At 53.1% G+C, this 22,344-nt stretch overlaps 1 protein-coding gene across 17 annotated transcripts in view; it reads right to left on the minus strand.

The window, feature by feature from the left end:
* Plekha6 (pleckstrin homology domain containing A6) overlaps positions 1 to 22,344 on the minus strand; it is a 136,013-nt gene that overhangs the window by 20,069 nt on the left and 93,600 nt on the right. For 10 of the 17 annotated variants that reach the window (XM_023708230.1, XM_023708223.1, XM_023708267.1 and 7 more), the window contains 10 exons: positions 22,188 to 22,302; positions 17,699 to 17,803; positions 16,973 to 17,045; positions 14,293 to 14,393; positions 10,831 to 11,033; positions 8,953 to 9,435; positions 6,597 to 7,113; positions 6,075 to 6,161; positions 5,016 to 5,069; positions 112 to 180 (listed from right to left, as the gene is read on the minus strand). In XM_023708230.1, the coding sequence (XP_023563998.1) occupies positions 112 to 180; positions 5,016 to 5,069; positions 6,075 to 6,161; positions 6,597 to 7,113; positions 8,953 to 9,435; positions 10,831 to 11,033; positions 14,293 to 14,393; positions 16,973 to 17,045; positions 17,699 to 17,803; positions 22,188 to 22,302 (1,807 nt within the window). Of the gene's footprint in view, positions 1 to 111; positions 181 to 1,055; positions 1,137 to 5,015; positions 5,070 to 6,074; positions 6,162 to 6,596; positions 7,114 to 8,952; positions 9,436 to 10,830; positions 11,034 to 14,292; positions 14,394 to 16,972; positions 17,046 to 17,698; positions 17,804 to 19,127; positions 19,237 to 22,187; positions 22,303 to 22,344 lie in introns of those variants that run through there. The other 7 variants (XM_004625395.2, XM_023708229.1, XM_023708287.1 and 4 more) reach the window with 7 other exon arrangements.

A 22,344-nucleotide genomic window follows, 5' to 3' on the forward strand; every position in this document is an offset into this window, starting at 1 on the left:
TGAGCCAAATGCATGACCAGAAGGAGAAAGTGCCCCAGAGGAGAGTGTAGATGAAGACAGCGGCAGCAGGAGGCTGCAGAGAACGCAGGGAGCGGGGAGAGCTGCCCTTACATCCGTGTCTTGCTCGTTTAACTTGTAGGTGTGGAGGCTGTCCCGGAACACTTCTGGGTACGGAGGGACCTGCAGGAATATGAGCTTGGTTATGACAGCAGGTGCAGGACGAGGGTATGCGGGGCACCGGCATGCTGACTCTGTTCCTGCCAGGTACCGCGGCCTGTCACCTCTGGGGACCCAAGCTAGTGTTGTATCCCTAGGTTGGGAAGCCCAGTCTGGATTCCATCCCAGTTGTCCTTGGCTGATCTGGAAAGGTCAGAACTCTGCTGGAATCATGCTCTATAGCTCCACTCCCCTAAACTCCAGGGGTTGCAGGGGCTGCAGGGCTTATAGGCAATAACCACGAGAATATCAGCAAACGCCTTGGCTGGCTGCAGGGTCAGGATATATAGAAGCAGGGAGGAATGAGCACTGGGAATATTGGAGAACACTGTCCTAGTAAACTGAGCACAAGCCACAAGGTTTGTGCCTAAATCAGGACTGGCGAGTATCCAGAAGCACTTCTGGGGCCAGCTAACACTGCCCAGCCTTGGTGACACTGCAAGTGACACACATATTCTGCACACCTCTGGTGCTGGATGGCTGTGTTACCCCTCATGCTTTTTAAACCCACAATATCTGTCAAAAAGACAGCAAATGTGAATCAGAGGCTTGGACACTGAAAAGCAGGCTTGCAGTCCCCAGCATGGCATGAGATGTTGGTGCCAGCTATTTGGATGGTTCAGGAGGTGGGCCTTGGGGTTACCCATGAACATGAAGAATGGAGGTGACACAGGGAAGTGAGGGGTGGAGGAGCAGGCTGAGCCTGTCTCTGGGGAGATGAGGCCTGGCAGATGAACACGCTGGGCAGAGGCAGGCTCATCCCGAATGGGGCGACCAGACCATGCACAAGCAGCTGAGATGGTGTTGACAGGGACCATGCTGCCAGGCAGAGGTCTTACTTGCACGAAGAGTTGGGCCCTGGGGGAGGAGTTCTCCACCATGCGGTTCACCATACTGATGAGAGTCTCGCTCTCACTCATCTGCAGCAGAGGAAGGAATGGACGATTCACACTCAGACCCACGCCCAAGAGCTTTACCACACTCCTATGCTTGCCTTCAGGATGCAGGGGAGGACAGCTCTTCTTGCACCACCAGAGCTTGGGCGTGGTCTCATTTATCCCTAGCCCTGTGTTAACTCTGTCTCAGAACCAGTGCTGGAGGAAAAGCCATACCAGGTGACTGGAAGGCCACTGGGTCTGAACGAAGCGCCCAATCCAGGGACTCTTCCCTGGGGTGCCTCACTGCCGTGGTCCCCTGCACCCTGGCCAGGACTATCACCTCCTTCCCACTTCTCATGCTGCTTTGGACAAAGACCTCACAGCTCAAAGACTGACCTCCCCAAATCTGCACTAAATGAAACAACTGAAAGAGACACCTGGGACCTGCTCTCCACATAGCCTGCACAGACCCGCAGGCACAGGCCCCTGTCACCCCGCTGCCCAAGACACTGACTACTACACAAGGATTGATAAACAGGCTTTCCAGAGCTGGGCTGGCAGAAGGCAGAAGGATTTGGGATGGTGCCAGGAGCAAAAAAGGAGGCAGCCACGTTAAAGGGACACCAAATATCAGAACACTGCTCTCTACCACGTCATCCTGCATTTTTCAAGAATCATTAGGAAAACAGAGGGGGAAAGACTATTTGCCAAATGAAATAGACAAAAGGAGGGAGGGGACAAGGGGGAGAGGGCAAGGGAAGGCCAACCAAATCAACCAGAAAGGCCATCATTTCCTCCTATAGTGCTGCCGTGAGAGGATCAGAAGTGAGCTTATCAGGGAGTGTCTTGGGCTGTGTCCCTTTAACTCTACCCTTCCACAGGAGAAGGTGGGAGACAGGGAGGTATGTGGGAAAAGCTTCAGGGGAAAGACCAAGAGGAGGACAGTCATGTCTGAGAAATTCTTTGGGCTCCCAGTCTTTTCTGTGTCCTGCCCATTCTAGATGGGGCCACTGTCTCTTCTCCCTCTTAGTCCCTTTTAGGCCACAGCCCCAGTGCAGCCATTTCCGTGTGCCAAGCAGGGCAAGGCACTCTCCAGCCGCAGCTGCAAGGTCTGCAGTACCTCACAAGCCTTTCCTAGGACCTCAGTTTTCTACCTTTTTGGCCTATTCATAAATCTTTCCTCTGGCATAAAGTACAACTTAAAAGGTTTACAGAACACATTTATATGAGATTGAGGCCTTGTAAGAGTTCAAAAGGCACCAGGACGCCAAACACATCTTCTCTAACGGTATCTAAACTCAAGCCCGTCTCGCATCTCCTCACAGCGCACGTGTGCACAGCTGAACGCAAAGAGCACTCGGTCAGCCGACCCCCGTCAGGCAGGGCAAAGACAAGCGAGGCCCAGGCTCTTCCAGAGCACTGACTCAGGCCTCCCTGCAAGCAGTCTGCAGCAAAGGCAGGCAACAGAACGTCCTTATCTCGGCCTGCTTTCACCTGCGATGTGGTTTTGGGGATCTTTCTGCCACAAGGGCCTCTCCTCTAGGGTGATGCCTGTGTGCTACTACCTCTGCCTCTAAAATGTCCAAGTACTTTGAGATTGAGTTTTGGAAGATACTAAAACAATGGCAGCAGCAATCTCCACTCCTTACCAAGTGGAGCCATGAAGAGCTCCTGGCTACTGTCCCATTTGATTCTCCACCAAGTCCGTGAGGTGGAAGGGCAGGATGCACAGCTCATGTTTTTCTTTGTATGTTTTTTAGGGAAGGATCTACAGGGTGTTTGGGGTCCCACTACTAGATCAGACTCAAGTAGTGATCCGCCTGTTTACAGCTTCCCAAGAGCTGGGATTATAGGCGTGTGCCACCATGCCCAGTCTCAATTGCCATCTCAGTGTGCCCTGGGGGCGGGGACAGCAGGGCAGGCCCCGGGGATTGAACCCCTGGTCCCTGTACCTGCTCGCAGGTGCTTTAATCCACTGAGCTATTTGGCCAGCCTTGCACAGCTCATCTGGCAACTGAGAAAATGACTCAGAGAGAATAGGTGGCATTTCAAAGGTGTTTTTATAAATCCCTGGAAATGGCAGAGCTAGGGTTAGAGTGGCAGGATCCATGCTGTCCTCATCACACAAATCTGCCTCTCATTACCTTTCTCCTGGGCTGGAAGGGCTGGGGGGGGGGTGTCTCTCTGCAAGGTTATTTCTTTTTTTTGGGGGGGGGGGAACTGGGGATTGAACTCATGCCCTTGCGCTTGCCAGGGAAGCGCTTATTCCACAGAGCCATCTCCCCAGCCCCTTCTGCAAGGTTATTTCTGAAGTCCCAGGCTAACAACCCAGCCCCCATGTCCTGAATGTGTGGCTAGCCAGGAGTGGTCATTAGAGTACGATTTAAACCAACGACGTGGCTTCCAGGAGGGCAGCCTGCCCGGGAGCCTGAGGGTCGGGTCCTTACTCCCAGGCACGCATGCCTGGCTTCCCACCGGAACCATCCTGCTCTTCACAGCCTACTCAGCAGAACCATCCAGGGATTTGTCTCCACATGGATCAGGGTGCTCATGGTGTGGACACAATGCGTGGTCCTTTTAGAACAAGAATACAAGGTCCTCCAAAGCCAGGGGCCACCTCTGTGGGCTCAGCGGTAGATGTCTGTGCTTCCCCCCAGAGTCCAAGGTCTTCCAAGGAGAAGCTCATCAAGACACAGAGGCCCTGGGAGGCGCTGTGTCCCATGGCTCGTGACTAGAAGAACATACAGTTGCATCTAGACCTTCCAATCTCAATTTATGGTTCTTTCTGCAACTTTAAGAAAATGATATCATCCTGATGAATTCCACCCGGCTGCCACATATCAGATGTTTCCTCAGCTGTAAACTGGGTTGAAACATCAGTTGCATTCTAAGCTCTGCTGCTCATGGCTGTGTGTCCTTGGTATGTTATCTAATGTGTCTGTGCCTTAGTTTCTTGGCTATAAAAGAGAGCTAATAATAGCGCCCATCTTGTAGATTATGAGGATTAAATAAGCTGGGGCCAGTTCTGCTTAGAAGAGTCTGAGGCATGGGGAAAGCACTGAATTATGGTATCGCTGCCATCATCTCTGTTATTGTTTGCGTCATCCCAGGCTGCCCGGTGGGGCAATGCCATGAATCTCCAGGTCCCTCATGCTGTCTAGCACAGGCCTGGACAGAGAATGTGTTTGTGTAGAAGTGCCGGCATAATGGTCTCCTGCCTGTCTAAGATAAGCAAGTGTCACAGCCCTGTTTGCCGCCGAAGGTAGAGGCCAGGGCTTAGAGCCTGCATCCTGGAGCCGGGGCAGCCAGACACTTCCTACAGTACCTGTTCACTTTGCTCATCTGTCAGACTGGGTTAAGATCACTGTGTGTGTCTCCTGCACTGAATTTTTGGGGTCAGAAGTTGTATATGCAAAAGAGTTTTGTTGAGGAATTAGTACATTGAATTAAATCAATTTAGGGCAGCCCTACAGACCTCAGCTCTCAAGTTACAGAGTTTAACAACAACCTGCAGAATATGTGATTTCCTATGTTCAGGCTGAACTAAATCCCTAGCATGTAAGGCTCAAACCCAGAGCTTACCCCAGTCTCTCACTACTCCCTCCTCTCTTGGGAAAAAAGTGCAAATTCCCACCAGCCCTCTGGGGGCAGTTCCATCTGGGCTGAAGACTGGAAAAATCTGGGGTGGCATTAATTATTCATGTGCCCATTTCTAATGCTTCTTTCCCCAGTAAGCCCCTAGCTGCCTAAAGGGGCCATGAAAAGGAGAGGTGAGAAGGAGCAAAACAAAATATAAGCCACTTTGTTGTGTCCTGGTGGCACCAACAAAGGTTATCAGATGGCTGGAGGATGAGGGGTTGGGAGGGGCAAAGAGACACGACGGGAGGGCAGTGAGATGGTGAGGGCACCAGCTCTGCCTACCTGCTGGTCCAAAAACTCTAGGTTTCTTTGCAACTGAAGATCTAAAAGTTCATCCTACCCGGAGCCCGAGGCCAAGGGGCCAACCAGCAACACAAACAAACAGGAACACACAAAAGAAAACAATAAAAAAGAAGCAAAGCAGTTAAGAGTTAGCTGGGCATGGATCAGGATATGCTTCTCTTGACCCTTGAGGAGTACTGGGGATTGGGGTGGTGAGGATGCCGGCTGTGGGTGGAAAGATGCACTCCGGGCCCCAACTCCATCGTCTCTCCCGGGTCTACCTCACGCTCTCTGGGATCATCAAGCACCACCAAAGCCATCTAATCAGCACGTCTTAGCAGCTGTTTCTAAGTTTTCTAGAAAAACCCATTGTTCCGGGAGGGCGACATTTGCTGTGGGCCAAGGCTATAGAATCTGGACACAGGCAAAATGAGAATGGAGTGGGATGATGGAGGCCCCTAGCCTCCTGGAGCCGCTTGTGGGACAATGGTTTCACCTGTGGGTCTCTGCAGCTCCTTTTACTTGCTCAAATAGAGCACCTGCACCTTGCTGCCCAGGAGGAGATAGATGATAATCCTCAGGGGAACACATTCTTAGGAGAGTGCCACATGAAAAATCTTTGCTCTTTCAATCATACCACTTGCCTCTGCCCCCAAGGGTCACATTTTAGGCAAAGGACAAACTGGAAGCAAACACACTTGGGGAGAAAAAGCCTAGATGCTCTTGTCTGTTGCTTGGAGTTCTAGGCTGACTCTGTGCCAAGTTCACAGTCCAGGACCCCTCAGCCTGGCCCTTCTCCCGCATGCTGGGGAGGAGGGCTGTACTGAACTGTGCAGGACCAGGACATTACACACTCTTGGATCTTGTCCCTCTCCTCTGCCTCGGCACTGAACTCTGTGTTGGGGGTAGAGGCCTGGCTGGGAGGGAGGAGGTATCCAGAGGCTGCTTAAAAACACAGAGGCCAGGCACTGGGCACAGGATTCCCTCGTTCAGCTCTGCCTTGGGAGGAGGCAGGGAGGAGAGGTCCTGAGGCAGAGCAGAGGGGAGGAGAGGACGTACCATCTTATCGTGGACCGTGGGGGATGGTGGGTAGTTGTAGGGGAACAGTCCTGCAGGGACTGGCCGCCTGTCTCCCAGGTAATCATACTGGAAGAGAAAGGGGATTGCAGACATGAGAGGGTCGGGCTAGGACATGGACTTCCCCACCAGCTGCAGTTCAAGGTTAGGGATGTCTGTATCTTGTCCCAGAGTAGATTTCAAATGAATATGGACAGTAGCTCCCACATGCAATAACTGGTGCAAGTGCTCAAGATCAGAAAAGACAGACCCCGTCTGCCTTCCCGTAAATAGGACAGTGCCTGGCAGACTTGGAGATGGGAGCAGAGAGCAGGGTCCCTACTCAGGACACAGCAGTCCCCCAGAGAGCTTTCCTAGGGAGGGAGCTGCAGGCCAGTGGCTGCTCTGGGTAGATCACCAGTCCTGTGACAGACAGACAGCTCATGTCCCAGACGCCCAGCATCATCACCTCTTCTCACCATGTGGTCTTGGGGCATGAGGAAGGAGGGCGGGCAGGCGGCTCACCTTGGGGGAGCTGATGGATCGCCTCATCACATAGGCGGCAGGGTCAGCATAGATGTCCTCGCTGTGAGATGGCAGCCGCTCAAAGCGGGCACTGGGTGAGCGGACGGGGGAGTAGATACGGGCGCGGCTGTAGGAGCCCTGGCTGGGTGAGCGGGGCACAGAGTGGGAACGGGGCTGCAAGGACAAACGGCGTAGGGAGCCAGAGGCAGCGTCCAGCTCATCGTAGTAGACTGGTTGGCGGGAGGGGCTGGGGATCCAGACTGTGCCATCCTGTCGGCTGTAGCCCACAGGCTCCTTCCACTCGCGCAGCTGGTAGGCAGGGCTGCCCCCGTTGCGGAAGGAGTGGCGCTTGTCCTCCAAGGCCCAGGGGGGGCTGATCCGATCGTAGGCGGGCATGGAGCAGATGCTGTCGGGCCGCACCCCTGGTGGGTAGTACTGGTAATCATCGGGATACTGGGATGGGAAGGGGCCATAATAGTCAGGGACCCGGCGGGACACTGGGTAGAACCTAGAGGGACTAAAGAGAGAAGACAGTGGAAGCAAAGCAGACATAATGGGCACCTCTTTATCCCCCCACCATGCCCCAGCCCCACCCCTAGTCCTCCAGGGAGAGCAGGTGCTGAACAGGTGAATGGGCCCTAGGCTGCTTTGTGAGTACATGGAAGAACTTTGCCCAGGCAGGCCCTGACATTCACTCCAGTGTGGGGGAACCCCCTCCTTCCAAGCTCCTTGCAAATGGAAACAGTGCCACTGAGCTTCAATCTTTGTCTCTAAAATGAAACACCCCAGGAAAGGAACTGTGCACCTTATTAGCGGTCTGCATCTGAGTGTGAACCAATCTATCAGATTCTTTCTAAGGGAAGGGCCAGGGAGATGGCTCAGTAGAATAAGCGTTTGCCTGGCAATCACAAGGGCCTGAGTTCAATCCCTGGTTACACACACACACACACACACACACACACACACACACACCAGGAATATGCTATGCCAATTAAATGCCTTGGGTAGGGGAGATGGCTCAGTAAAATAAGTGTTTTCCTGGCAAGTGCAAGGGTCTGAGTTCAATCCCTGTTTCTGAAAAAAAAAAAAAAAAAAAAAAGATTCTTTCCAAGGGAGGCAAGAGAAAAAAGAACCCAAGTATACCGGGCACGCTGAGAAGGGAGGAGAGGGCAATCTCCTGACCACATGGGCCCTGTCAGGAAGAACCAACAACTTCCTGTGAATTTTCCCAAGGGCCTATGGTTCTGGAGATGGTCGACCCTGGTGGTGAGGTGCAGATGAGCCATGAGAGGGAGGGTGTCTCCTGAGCCTGGTTGACAGGAGGTCGGAAATGCAGCCCCCGAAGCCCCAGGGAAGGTGCTGGTCAGCTCATTTGTCCCAAGAGACACTATCAGGCCTAATAAAGGTCCCAAATATTTGCAAGCCAGTCACAGTCACGCCAGTCACTGGATAGAGTAAATTGGTCATGAAGACAGTATTAGGGCTGAGTTTTTTGGGGTTTTTAAAAATATATTTAGGACAGGGTCTACAGGGTGTCACTATACAGCTCGGACTCATAGTGTAGTGATTCTCCTGTATTCAGCCTCCCAAGCACTGGGATTACAGGTATGCGTCACCATACCCAGTCTCTTGGTCTCCTTCAGTGTGCCCCAAGGGCAGGGCCAGCATAGCACGCTGGGGATCAAACCACTGCACTCTGCCTAAGCAGGCGCTTTAGTCTGCTGAGCTATCTGGCTGGCCTTTTTTTTTTTTTTTTTTAATAAAAATCCATAGAACTTGCAGCTGTGTATATTTTGGTCCATACCTGTCATCTGAGCACTTGGCTGAGACAGGAGAATTGCAAATTCAAAAACTAGTCTGACTTACATAGTAAGACTGTTTCAAAAATTCAAACAAATAAAAAATATTCCTATAAATAATGGCTTTCAAATAACAAGGATTCAAAAACAAAGAGTGGGCTTGGCAGGCAGCGTGTCCAGTGTCGGCAGCACGCCCAGACAAGAAGACGGGGCACTGAGGACATGGACATGCGTTGGACCAGAGCAACTGGAGGTCCTCCCAACCCCGCCAGATTCGTGGGCTCTCTAGCACCCTATTGGAGGGATATTGGCGTGCTCTGTCTTTTTGGAAGGAAGCAGACCGAGAAAACAAGAGGCAGGGCAGTGGACAAACTCTAAAGATGGAACCATAATGTGGGAAAGGATTTGGGCAAGCTGGGAATCACGGGATTGTCTTGTTTTCCCAGCTTAGTCTGGCTTCCAGGTTCCCAATAGGGAACATGTCCCAAGTCGTGACCTCTTCCCAGGCCATGGCCCTAAGACCCACCGAGCCCCACTGCTGCCCAGCCAGGCCTCACCTCCGAAGGTCCTCGGGTGGTGGTACCCCTCGGCGCAGGTTTACCCACTGCTGCAGCTGGTTCATGGAGCTCTTGCGCTGGGCGATCTTGTCGGGGTTGCTGCGGGGTGGGAAGCTCCGCCGATGTCCCGCATTCTCTCCATCCTGAGGTGGGAAAGCTGTGCTTCCTGGTCGACTTGGGGAGCTGTAGGGCCAGCCATTGGGTTGCGCCGGCTGTTCCCCACCCCCTGGGACCCTCGGGCCCTCAGGGTAAGGGCTGCCAGGCTCTGAGCCTGGCTCAGGTCCAACTGGGATGCCATTCGCTTTCACCAGGGGCTCCTTCTTGACTTCAGGCCTCTCCGGCTTCCGCTCTGCTTTTTCACAGCCTCGGCCATCACCCTCCCCTCGAGTTTTGGCCTCCAGCTCAGGCTTTGGGAGGCTATTATGAGGTGGCTGGTGGAGGAGTTTGCTGGGTGGGATGTTCTCGGAGTCTGGCTTCTCGTGGCTGTAGGGTGCCAAGGGAGATTTATAAGTGACTCCATCCTGTCATGGAGTTGGGTGGAGGGTGGCAATCTGGGAAGGAGAAAAGGAGTGGAGGGGCAGGGGCAGGGAAGTAGCAACAGAACATGATGCAGCCACTTCTGATCCTTCTTCCTAAATCCTGGGCTTTATCTCCTCGCTCCAGCCTGGGCAATTGCTACACAACATGTGATAGTCCTGCCCATGCATGCCACAATGGCTCTGCCCACCAGGCCTTCTTCTCAGGTCATGTACCACTTTTCACTGGCCCCATTAGCACAGGACACAGTAGCCTGTCCTCCCTTGTATTCCCAGCACTTGGTGTAGGATCTCATACATGGACAACCCCAGGAAGCATTTGTCAAATAAAAACCTGGGCATGGTGGCATAGGCCTCTAAGAAGCTAAAGCATAAGAAACACATGTGACCAACCTGGAAAACTTAGCAACTTAGTGAGACCCTATCTCCAAAAGGGGCAAGAGGTGGTGTTGGGGTGTAGCTTTGTGCAAAGGCGTGGGTTCGATACTGCAAAAATAAAAATAAGTGAATACATTGTGAAATGAATGAGTGGACTGCTGTTCTTTTCTTGTTTGCCTTGCAGTGCTGGAAAGCAGGGCTCTGTACGTGCTAGGCAGGCATCCCACTATGAAGCTGCATCCCAGCCTTCAAGGGAACTGGAAGTGCACAAGTAGGAGCCTCGTGACAATTTTCTCATATAGCTTCCTGAGGTTGCTAGATTCAGGCTTCCCCGTGGAAATGCTGCTGGGTAAACATTTCTAAGACACATGGCTAGGCTTGGAGTCTACACTGCAAGCCCCCCTCTTCTGGATCCCCATTAACACCTATCTCAAAGCTCTATACCCAGCTGAAGGAGAGACAGGCGCTGAGACTGTGGGGATGGCAGGTGCTGAGAGCAGCCATATGCTGAGTGTCTGCTGCATGTCAAGGCTTTACATACACAGCGCAGCCCCCACCACAGCCCTGTGCGATAAGAGCATAATCACTGGTCTGGAGGAAAGAAAGCTCAGGACCTGAGAGATTAAGTCACTTATACCGAGGTCACCCTGCAGCCAAGAGGCCGCATCGAGATGCAAACCTTCCTCTGAACGCTGTATCTTTAACACACAAAGCCACACACAGTAAGTACTGGCCCTTGGCTCCTAGCTGATGTGAAGGAACATGGCTTCTCTGTTGCTTCCCTCAGAGAAAAGGGGAGGAGCCTAGCAGGGCAAGAGAGACTTCAGGCTCTGTAGTCCCCTACTCAGACCCCCTGGTGGGATGCAAGGAGCAGCTTCCAAGCTCTGCAGAGGTCTGTGGCAGCACCTGAGGCTCAGCCAAGCGCTCCTCTCCTCCCTCCCACGCCAGGAACACTGGCACTCACCTGTGACGCACAGGCTGGGACATGGACTTCTGGGTGGGAGGGATCTGTACCCGGGCAGCCTCCCCCATGGCCTGGATCCAGGCCTCCTGCTCCTCGGGGCTCTCAGCACTGAAGAAGTAGGTGCGGACACCAGCATGCTCAGCCTGTGGGGAGAGGCAGTTCGAGGAACTGGCCCTGGCCTCATCCACCCAGCACACAGTCACCTGTAGGGAGAGAACACCAACACCCACAGGAGAGTGGTCAGTTGGGTCATTCTTGGGCCTCCAGCCCTCCTCCAGGGAGAGCTCAGGACCAAGGTGAGGGGAGCAATCCACGCCCAACCCACAGGCTCCAGCTGGCATCCACGTATCTGCCTTGGTTAGGTCTTTAAATGCTACCAGGCCACCCAAAAGCCAGGCATGCCTACCTGCCCCACCTCAGGTGATTATAAGCAAGAGGGACAATGATCATACCCACTCACCCCTCCAATTTCATATGTGACAATTACCCAAGGTCCTGGGGAGATGGCCCTAGGCGCACAAGACTCTCAGCCCCAGCTTCACTCCCCGCAGGGATATAGCCGAGCCCCGACCCCAGGCATGCAAGGCACACACTGGCATACAGATGGAGCACACTACCTAGTTGGTGGCTGGGAGCAGGCACAGCGGGAACCCAGAAGAGAGCTCCTGGCGGAGGAAGGGTCCTCACGTGGTCAGAAGGAGGAAAAGCAGAAACAGGTCAACCAACACCAGAGGAGACACAGGAGAGGAGGCAGGAGATGGTGAGAAGCATGGGGCGGGGTGGGGAGGGGGGGGCTCAGACTGTCTCTCCTATTCAATGTCACTGTGGGGAAGGACAGACAGTAATCCACAGTGCCCTGCTCATACCAAGGGGTGGGGCACAGAGTACAGACCCTAGGGGCATCTGGGCAGCGAACCCCAGTGCTCATTGTCACTCTGCTTTTGGCCGTCTTGCTGCTACAGACAAGTTGCTTTTTCACTGTGACCTTAACTGACGCATCAACTCAATGGGGAGGGGGGTCACCCAGTGGCACTCAAGGTTCTTTGGCTACAGGCAAAAGAGGCCACAGTCCTACATTTTTTCTGGGACCTCAGTCTGCTCTCCAGGTGAGACCCCATAGAGCCCCCCAAACCAGGTAGCCTGGTTTACTGCACTTAGCAGGAGGGATTCAGAGGTGATATGTCTCAGAAGTGAGTCTCAGGATTTCCTCAGGTGCTAAACCAGGGCCTGGGGTTTGGGAGGAGAGGACCAGAGCTCCCTGATGGCCTCTACCCACACCCGCAGACGCTTTCCCTGCTTGACCTTCACAAGGCTCCTGAAATGCTGACAGCCCCACCTCACCTCCCTTCTCCCAGCAAGTGGCAGATCCCGCTGGCTGGTCTCTGCTCTCCAGTTGAGGGCCCAGCATGTGGGCAGAGCTGAGGCCAGGTAGAAGAGGACCAGGGAGGAGCTGATGGACAGCCAGTGAGCTGTGAGGAGGCCAGGGGGACTTGAAACTGCACAGGAGCAGAGCCCGGTGCCCAGCGAGCCCTCTAGTGGAAAACACAGGCTGATTGTAGAGGGCAGGAGACGCGGGCAGGACAGGCAGCACTGCCTGGGGTGGGGGGAGTGGGCAGCTAATAAGTCCACTGATTCAGCAGGCATCCAGCAAGCAGCCTGTGTTCACGGCTCACTGGGCACCAGGCACAAGAGAGGCCCAGACGTGTTCTTGCCCTTGAGCTCATGGCCACACTGGGGTAAGACATGCCGCGGGAAACAAGAGGCAAACACAGGCCCAGGAACATGTGTTTGTGACAGGGGGAGAAAGAGGGCCTGGGAAAAAATAGGGCTATTGATGGGGAACAGGGAGGGGCACTGGCCCGGAACCTTGAAAGGGGTTGAGAATTGAAGGGATATCCCCAGGCACAGGCCTCCATGGGTTGGGTTAGGAAGAGGTTAAGCATTCAGCTGCAGCCTAGGCAGAACACTCCTGCCTCCTCATTATTCTCCACCCAAGAGTTTCGCTTGGTGGCCACAGCAGGATAAGCCTCCAGTCTGTCTGTCTCAGCTCCCCCCCCTTCCCTGGGGAAGGGCCACTGAATAGTCACAGTCAGAACTCTTTGTGGGCCAAAGAGCTGGCTCTAAAGGGGCAGTGCAAACCAGGACAAGGGGTAGGTGGGCCCTGGAGGTAAGGGGCTGCAGGGAAGTTTCCCTGGGTTTGGGGACAGGGCTGTGTGTCAGCACTCTGAGATGTTTATCTGACGCTGGAATCTGGCTCTGAGCAGAGCTGGGCTGTGTGTCTCTCACAGGCCTGGTGGGGAGGGGTAGCGAGGCTGTTTGCTGGCGTGTGGGTGTGAGTGTATCTCTCTACCAGAGGACTGTTTGTTGTTTGTTAAATAGCCTGTTCCTATTTCTCCAGCTAGAATCAGGTTCCCTGGAGTCAGAGTTTTATTAATTGTTCATTTTGTTCACACCTCTGGCACACAAGTCCCTGGGAGCTGGGAAACTAATTATATGCCAAATAAATCCTTCTGGTTCACTGTGGAAGGATCTGTGTATGCCACCCATCTCTTTTCTGTAGCCAGCTGACCCGCTTTGGACAGAGAGGGCCCTAGGAGCTCAGCTCCTGGCCAAGTGTGACTTGAAGGTCCTATCATCTAACACCACAGCTTGGGTTTAAGGGACTTGGACAGCAATTCTCAGCTGAGGGAGGGAAAAGAGGAGGGAGGGAGGGCTTTGTCCTAAGAAAATGCACAGTTGACGTTATATATTTGGAGAGCAAAAAGAAACCTATGGCTTTTGCATCGCAAAATACAAAAAGGGCATGGGATTTTTATAGTTTTTAATGGGTCATGAATTTTTAAATGTGGAAAAACACTGGCCTAGGATGAGCCAGCTGCAGGCAGGCCTTTGGCTGGTGGGTCCCTTGGGGCTTCCTAGGGAGTGGCACTGAGCAGGCACTGAGTCCCACTTTCCTGGGCACTTGTTCTTTCAAATTGTCTATACAAAGCTTGTGGCTCAGACTGGAGTGAAGTGCAACTCCTAATTTTCTATAAAGATTAAAAGTTCGAGTACCATGGGTCCAGTTCCTTGGGCCCGAGGTGGGAAGAAACCCCTTCCCCAGGAGATCTCAGAAGCCTACCAGCCACAGGCCCACCTTTGCCCAGAGAGACCTCCCAGGGGCAGACTACTGGGAGGGAGGCCCAACACTTCGGATATAACTTTCTTCCCCAGCAAAAGCCATGGCACTATCGAGGTGCGCCACACCCACTGTGAAGTCCTCAGGGGACCCCTAAGAGAAGAGCAGGGGACCTGTTACAGCCTCACCTCAGCCTCACAGTCACCCACACTGAGCCCAGGGGTCAGTGCAGTTCCCTCCTCCTCCACTGGATGCCTCAGGGAGATGCCCTGGACCTGTCTCCATGCCTCAAGTCTAGAAGAGGAGGTTCCCTGATGTGACCCCAGAGAGGAGGCCCGACTGACCTTAAATGTATGCTTCCGGCTGATGTTGTCTGAAGGCTGGACAGCTGCGACCCGGAAGCTCAGGAGGGGAACGCTGCCCAGGACGCTCTCCTCCTTTTCATCTGCAGGGACAGAGGCACAGAGGGTGTGCACGTGGGAATTCCTGAGGCTGCCTAGTGTTGCGGCACAGCAGGGCCACGTGCATACTCCTGGGGGTGGGGCATGCTGGACTGTAGAGAAGTCATGAAGAGGAAAGGGTACCCACCCCCCTTATGTCCTTCGAATGCACCAATACACAGTCACAGTTGACATTTTGGGAGCGCTCACCTTGCGTCAGTCCCTGGTGGAAGACCAACGTCCTACTGGACTCAACTCTCCCAACTACACTTGAGGAAGTACTGCCATTACCACCATGTGGCGGATAAGGAACTGAAGAGGCACAGAGGCTAAGGGATGTGTCTGAGGCCACGAAAAGAGCCAACCAGCCACAGGCCCTTATACCCAAGAAGCGTGACTCCACAGCTAGCCTTCTGGACCTCTGCCCTCTCTACCAGCCTATCTACTCGATGGCACAGGTCCAGCCAAGACACACGGAGCAGGGGAATGGGGTGCAGCACAGGGAGGACACCTGCCCTCCTTCCACTCTGGCTCCTCTGGGCCACCCACCAGCTTGCTTCAGACCCTCTGAGGCCCCTGTTCTCCCTTAGGAAAGCATGCCTGTGTCCCAGGGTCCAGCTAACAATTAGGCTGTCACATAATTCATCCTGAAGGACTAGCCAGTCAGCCCAGCTGTCAGCAGAAGGCCACACAGGACAGGGTGCTCTGTGGGACAGGTGGGGGACAAATATGTGGTCTGGCAAGACCCTCACGCCTCCTCTGGGGTTGCTGTTTGTTTCCTGGATTGGGACTCTGAAAGCCCTGTTTGGGGGCTGACTGCCTCAAAGGAAATGGTTTCCTGCCTAGCACAGTACAGGTCAATGTTCAGGGGGTGCCACCATGTTATGGATGAAAAACTGATGTCCAAAGTCACTTCCTCCTTGTCATCTGCCAGGGACAGAGGTACAGAAGGGTGTACACAGGGGAATTCCTAAGGCCACCTACTGCTGCTACACAGCAGGGCCACATGCATGCTCTTGGGGGTGGGTGGGGGATGTTGCACTGTAGAGAGGTCATGAAGAGAGAAGGGGTACCCCACCCTCAGGTTTGTCTTTCTAAAACCCCAATTACAGTTTGGCAGAGGTAGTGGTGCAGGTTTAAAGAGGGGCGGAGTGTTCAGAATGGACTCCTCTTTAGGGCAGGTCTTACAAAGCAAAGCAACACTACCCTCGGGTTTTATTTCCTCCACACATGCCTACTCCTCCGTCCTTCTACTCCCGAAGCCCCCAAAGGCCAAGCAGCAGCCAGCGCCAGGCTCTGGGTTTTCCCAGCCTCCAAGACCACAGGCCTGAACAAACCTCTCTCCTTGGTAAATTGCCCAGCAACAGGAAAGGGACTGAGACAAGGGCTGCTCCAAGGCCACGGTGCTGTGGACAGGGTCCCTCTTTGTAGCGTGTCTTGCCCTTCCACTGCAGGGACCAGGCTTCCTTTTGTCCACTCCCACCCTGGCTCCAGGACAGTCCTGCTTCCCAGCTCAGCATCTGGGCCTGTGCAGATTCTCTTCCCCCAGGCTTGGGCTTTCCCCCACACCTGCCCCACGTCCTCAACCCCTTCCTGACTTCTCTCCTTCAGGGTCAGCCAGGCCACAAGTCAGGGCTCCAGAGAAGCAGGGGCTCACAGGGGTCCACCAGGTACGACCTTTGTTTGCCAAAGTTAATGACTCACCAAATTGCTCTGAGGAGGCCTGAGCAAAGCAGGGCTCCACCCTCCCAGGGCAAAGAAGCAGAGGAGCAAATAACCTCTCTTGCTTCTAGATCATTGCACCCTGCCTCTCCTTGTGCCCCACGCCTCTTCCTCCTGCGCTAGGGTCTGCCAGGAGGCCACTAGTAGTCAACAGTGCTTGCTCCTGCCCTCTGTCCCTCCTGAACACATATCACATGTGCATTTTACAATGACTTCCCAGGGGCCGGGGAGAGGGCTCAGTAGAATAAGTGCTTGTAGAAGGGCCTGAGTTCAATCCCTGGTTCCACCAACCCCCCCCCCCCAATGACTTCCCAGAGGAGGCTGTACCAGTTACCTGATCATACCCTCCTCCTTGGTGGTAGGTGGGAGGGACTAGGGGTGTGTATGGAGGTGTGGAGTGGGTAGAGGTGCTTCATTTATTCAGGGTCTACCAGTAATCCATTGTGGTCTGTACATGCTTTTTGGTACTGTGAACCCTGCAGGGAACAAAACTAGCAAAACTCCTGCCTTTGGGAATGACTGTATACTCCAGTGGGACAGGAGATTAACATTCAAGCCTTGATCCATAGGTGACCTCCCATAGGTAACTAGTGGCCTCTTCTCTTCATGCTTTTCCTTTCTTCCCCATCCCCTTTGTCTATCCAGTGTCACCAGCCAGGACCTACAACTCTGCCTGACACCATGTAGGCATCAATCAACATTGCTGACTTACAACTGAATGAATGAGTGACTATGTGAATGAGAGCCATACCCTACTGGTCCCCAGGGATATAATGGGGAGACATCTCTGGCAATGCCCAGTCCAAGCAGGGCCCAGTGCTAAGGCAGGATGAGGAGGCATGGTGGCCCCAGGAAAGCTTACCTTTGTAGTAGAAGAGGCAGCGGTCTACCAGCACGAACCAACGCTTGTTCCACTGCTTCACCCCAGAGCTGGCCTGCAGGACATGTGGGGAGACAGATGTGAGGGGCTGGGAGCCGGGCGTGCAGGAAGGGTGCAGTATGATGAGGACAGTGCTGCCCCAATCACACCTGTGTCCTACCTGCAGTCACAAGCTGGCCACTAGCACGTGGCAGCAGCATCCCCAGCCCAAGAGCTCAGATGCAAGGAACTTACAGGATATTATTCCCATGACCTTCTCATCCCATCACCATGAGGCTCAGGAACAAGAGACAGACCAGAGTGGCTCAGCAGAAGGGCAGGCAAGGCTGTGACAAGGTTAACCTGGAGTGAGCTGGTAGACCCCTGGGCCTGAAGGGGGCACTCAAGCCCACCACAGCAAGAGGGACCTACAAATAATGAGTGAGGGGGCTGCTGACAGGGCTGACAGGGCTGCTGACCCACACAATCTCAAAGTCATTGCCTTTGCCCCTCAGAAACTCCCCTAGGACTCCAACATCTGACACACTCATTCTGTGTGACATTGGGAAGACACTCAACTTTTCTGAGCCTTTACATGACAAGGACATTCACCCACAGAGACAGTGGGAGGACATACGAAAAACTATACACTCTGCCATAAACACTGGAGAGCCAGGAACCTAGAGCAGAGTGGTGGCTGTGGCAGGAGGAGAGGCAGGGTGACCTCACCTGTTTGAAGAGCCAGCCTGCCTTGGTGACAGGGGTGTTGGGGTTCCGCTTCATGGAGTGTGCACGCTTGCCAAAGGCGACAGCTTTGCGGGATGTCCGAGTTGCCTAGCAAGGCAGAGAGAGACGCTGGCCCTACTTCCCTCCCTCCCTGCTCTTTGCTTTCTTTGCAAGGGAGCTAGCTAGGGCTGTATGGCCTCTCTTTCCTCTCCCCCGCACTGGGGTTGGATCCCAGGGCCCGGTACATGCTAGCGCTGTACCACTGAGCCCCTCCCCAGCCGAGGCGGCAGCTCTCTAACTTACCCCTGGTTGGCTCATGCTGAAGCCCATGTGTGAATCCTGAGTCTGTTACTAATTCACAAGACCTTTTGATTCTTTGGCTCCTTCTCTCATCTCTAACCTGGGCCTCAAAAATAACAGCACTACCCATCAGGTTTTCTTTTTTCTCTAGGAGAAAATTAGATTTCTCATTTCACCCTGACCTAGGCTTCCTCTCCTCTCTGTCCTGCTCACTGTCATCACAGCACTTCCGGGAATCCATGCACCTGCAAGTGAACTGCCCACGTCACATCCTCCCTGAATCCTACTCAGTCTCTGTACAGCACAGCAGTTCCTCAGTATGACATAGACAATGTCCTCCTTCTATGTCCTGGCACAAGTCTGTCTCCCTTGAAGCACCACTGCCCGACTTCCCCTCCCAGCACTGTCAGCTTCTAGACTGTTCTTTTAGTGTCTAAGTCTTCTGATATCAGCCATCCTCTTCCTTATTAGTCTTAGAATCTTTGTGTGATCCCAAGACACTGTCTTGTGACAGTGGCCCATCCAATGTCCTAACTTTGTCTGACGCTGACACCCTCAGCTCCAAACCCCTCTTCCCCCACCAGCTACTCACTCTCAGGGCCGCAGCTTAGCCCATGAGCATCTCAAGCCACCTCACAAAACTTTCAGTGCTAGAATCCCCATTTCTGATCACTGTCTTCTCCTTTGGGTTTCCTCCCTCCATCATCCCTCAATGTTACCATTTTGCTACTTCACCAAGATCCCTAGCTCCTGAACCCTCTCTGTTTCTTTGTGGATCCACTAGCCACTTCCCAGTTCTAGTTATTATCTTCCACAGATGGACTCAAGGCCCTACCCATTGTCTTTGTGAAGTCCAGTATTCCAAAGTAATCAAATTATCCACCCTCTCTGTACTCACATCCAGATCATAGCACTGCTTGAGAAAAAAAAAAAGTCACACCGCGGCACAGATGAGGTCACTGCAGATCCACAGCTCCCAACCCCAGCCGGCTGAGCCCGACAACAACTCCACCCACCCCATCTTCTGACCTCCCCAGCCTCTCCCCAAGGGGACCCAGTGTGTCCACGGAGGGAACTGAAGTTGTCAGACACACATTTTCTCAATTTCACACCCTTTTACCTAGAAAATTACCTCCCTCAGCTGCCATCTTTGCCTTTCCCTCAATGCCAGAAGTGTCACCCTCCTCTCGGAGGATGACATGGCTGACCTGAGATCACCTCTGAGACTTTGCCTCACTGACCATCTCCTCTCAAATCACCAGTGGCTGCTTCTCCCAGGAGCACTCTCCAGCCTGTCTGTCTCTCCCACACTCTCTGTCCAACGAAAGCAGCCACCTCCCCCTCTCTTCAGGGGAGGCTACTGGGAGGAGCCTCCCTCTTCTCCCCAACTCCAAAACCTTCTCTCCTTCATTCTGACATGGCTCTTGTTAAGGCCACGCAGTCCAGGAGCCACTAAAGCACCAGCAACATTAGTTTTCCACCCTCTGGCTGGCACTACCGTCTTCCTTTCGAAACCTCCATAGCTGGCTGGTCCTTCTGGCTTTCCTTCTACTCAGAGTCTTGGTGGACTTCAGTGAAAGTTTTATTATTTTGCTTTTGTTTGTCTGTTTTGTGGTGCTGGGGATTGAACCTGTGGCCTGTGCATGCTAGGCAAGTGCTTTACCACTGTACCACATGCCCAGCTGGAGCTTATCTTAGGATGGCTCAGATCTGTTCCATCCTTTCAAATCCCACAGTGGTTTTCCTGCAGATCCTCATCTCTTCTTGCTGTCCCTCCTGGGTGACAAACTGAGGTGATTTTGCTAAAGTGCACTATAACCATGCCTCTTGCTTGCTTAAAATTTCTTCTTACCAGCTTTCATCCCTGAGGAGAGCCTGCGTTCTCAGCACCCCTCGTGAGGGCGGGTCTAGAAGAGCTGCCACACTGCCCCGCAGCTTCTCTCACTCTCTCCCATGGCTCTGCTGGCTGTGCTCCCTCGCTGGGCAGGGCATCTGCCTCTGTCCACCCACAACTCCCAGCTCATTCACCAAAGTGCAACATAGATGCCCCCTCCTCTGTGATGTCCCTGAGCCATCAGAGACCCTGTCCTCTGCACATCTGTGCAGTCCACTACTTCTGTCCTCTCCACTACACATGAGCTCTTCTCAGGGAGGAACTTCATTTTGCTCAGCCCTTTCATCACCAGAGCCAGTGAGGTGTCCATCCTTACTGAGTACTGCTTGGTAACTACTTACAGAAAAAAAAAACAAAGAAGTTGGCAACTATGAGGACATGAAACTGTTTTCTGGACATTACTAGGAGAGAGAGAGAGAGAGAGAGAGAGAGAGAGAGAGAGAGAGAGAGAGACAGACAGACACAGACATACATACATAGAGAAAGAGAGACAGACAGAGAGAGACAGAGACAGAAATAGAGACAGAGAGAGAGACACAGAGAGAGACAGAGAGAGACAGAGAGAGACAGAGAGAGACAGAGAGAGACAGAGAGAGAAAGAGAGAGACAGAGAGGATACAGGTACTGGCTGAGAATCGCCATCCTAAGACGTCATCACCAAAGGTATACAAGGCCCCAACGAAATCCTCCCCTCTGCTTTCAGGGTATCATGTCCATCCCACCCTTCTGTCCCCTGCTGTCCCTCACTGCCCCACCACAGCCTCCAAGCTACACCTTGGAAATCACAGAGCAGTTTCATGTGTCCCTTGCTGGCTACCATTCCTCCTTCCCCACTGCACCCCACCTAGGCCCTCCCTACCACAGAATACTTCACACCCTCTCCTTTCCTGCAAAAGTCACAGACATAGGTGGGGTTGTCTTCAACCTCTAAGACACCCACTTCAACTTCACCTACTATTTTTTCTTTTATTTCAATGCATCTCAGGATGAAGCACCGCTTTCCCATCCAGGGTAGGAGTAGGGCCTCTGACTCCTGTCTCCCCTGAAATGTGGATGACCACCATGCTCTCTTGCACCTGGCTACTGAGCATTCCCCTCATGCCTCCAGCTAACCCACCAACCTGTCTGTCTTGCCAATGTAGTCCCCGCCACCCCACCATTTTCCTTCACAGTCTAACTATAGCTTACAATGACCTGCTATGTATTTTATGAGGACCTAGATGAGGGAAGCTCAAAGGGTCCAATCCTAAAGATGTGACAAGGAGAAGGACATGCTAACTGTCCTGACTTCACTGGCACACACTGTACATGCACGTTGAGCAGCCACATTGAACTCCATGGATATATGCGATTACTATAGACTACTTAAAAAAAATATTTCAAACATTTCAGAAAAGCAGAGAAGAATATAATGACATTTCTTTGCCTGGTTTTTCTCACCAGTAAGACAAGCCAAGGGGAGTTAAAACCCTCTGGGGCCCTCCCCAACCCCATTACCTTTCTCTTTCCTACCTTTCTCTTCCCTAGAGGCAAGCACTGACCCAAAATTAGCCTCCCTGCCCATGCTTGGACACTCCTACTGCAGATGCTCCTATAAATAGGGAACACTGCTTTTCATGTTTGTGCAGTTTACATAAGTGATATAGTTTTCATATTCTGAAACTTGCAGAATCATGTTTCCAAGGTGCTATACAGAGCAAGTTCATTTTAATTTTTGGAGGACTCTCCACTATACAAATATATAGCCATCGATGTCTCATTTCTAAGAACAGAGGTTGTATGCCTCACCCATCCCCTTAGCCCTCTCTGGCTTGCCTTTCAAGTGCCACATTGCCACAAAACCCAAAGCCCTTTTTAGCCCTGACCCTGCTCATCTTCTTGTAACATTGTTCCTTGGGTAACTTCCTCCTCCTGAGGTCCCTATGGCCTTCCTAGGAGTCATTTTTGCTGTCTCCCAGATCAGCGACCCTCAGGGAGAACAGGGTGGGTTGTCATAACTGGAAGCGAGGGTCTTACTGGCATTTAGTGGGCAGAGTTCAGGGATGCAGCTGGATGTGCTACACTGGACAATGCAGCCCAGCTCCTCCATGAATCATCCACCCCCAGATGCTAACAGGGCTAAGAGGACAGGCAGCCCAGGTCCAGATCCCTTTCCACTCTGCATTCACTGCCTGTGCTACCCCGCCCACCTGCACAGTGCGCTGGGCAGGTGAGGATTTCCTAGGAGTCCCTGGGATACTACTAACCCACACTGAAGCCATTTCCCGTCTGACGCTGTACCCCGAGGGTTGGACTTACCCGCACATTGGGCCTCTCTGGAGGGACCTCAGACACCATGTTGTGGCTGGCTATGTCACTGTTTGTGGTAGCAGGGCGCTTCCCACCTGTTTTATTGGACATGTCCAAGGCCAATCTGATTTCAGGTTGACCGGAGGAAAGACACAGGTCAGTGTCA

This window comes from Octodon degus, unplaced genomic scaffold (assembly GCF_000260255.1).
Source record: "Octodon degus isolate 3935 unplaced genomic scaffold, OctDeg1.0 scaffold00009, whole genome shotgun sequence".
NCBI lineage: Eukaryota > Metazoa > Chordata > Mammalia > Rodentia > Octodontidae > Octodon > Octodon degus.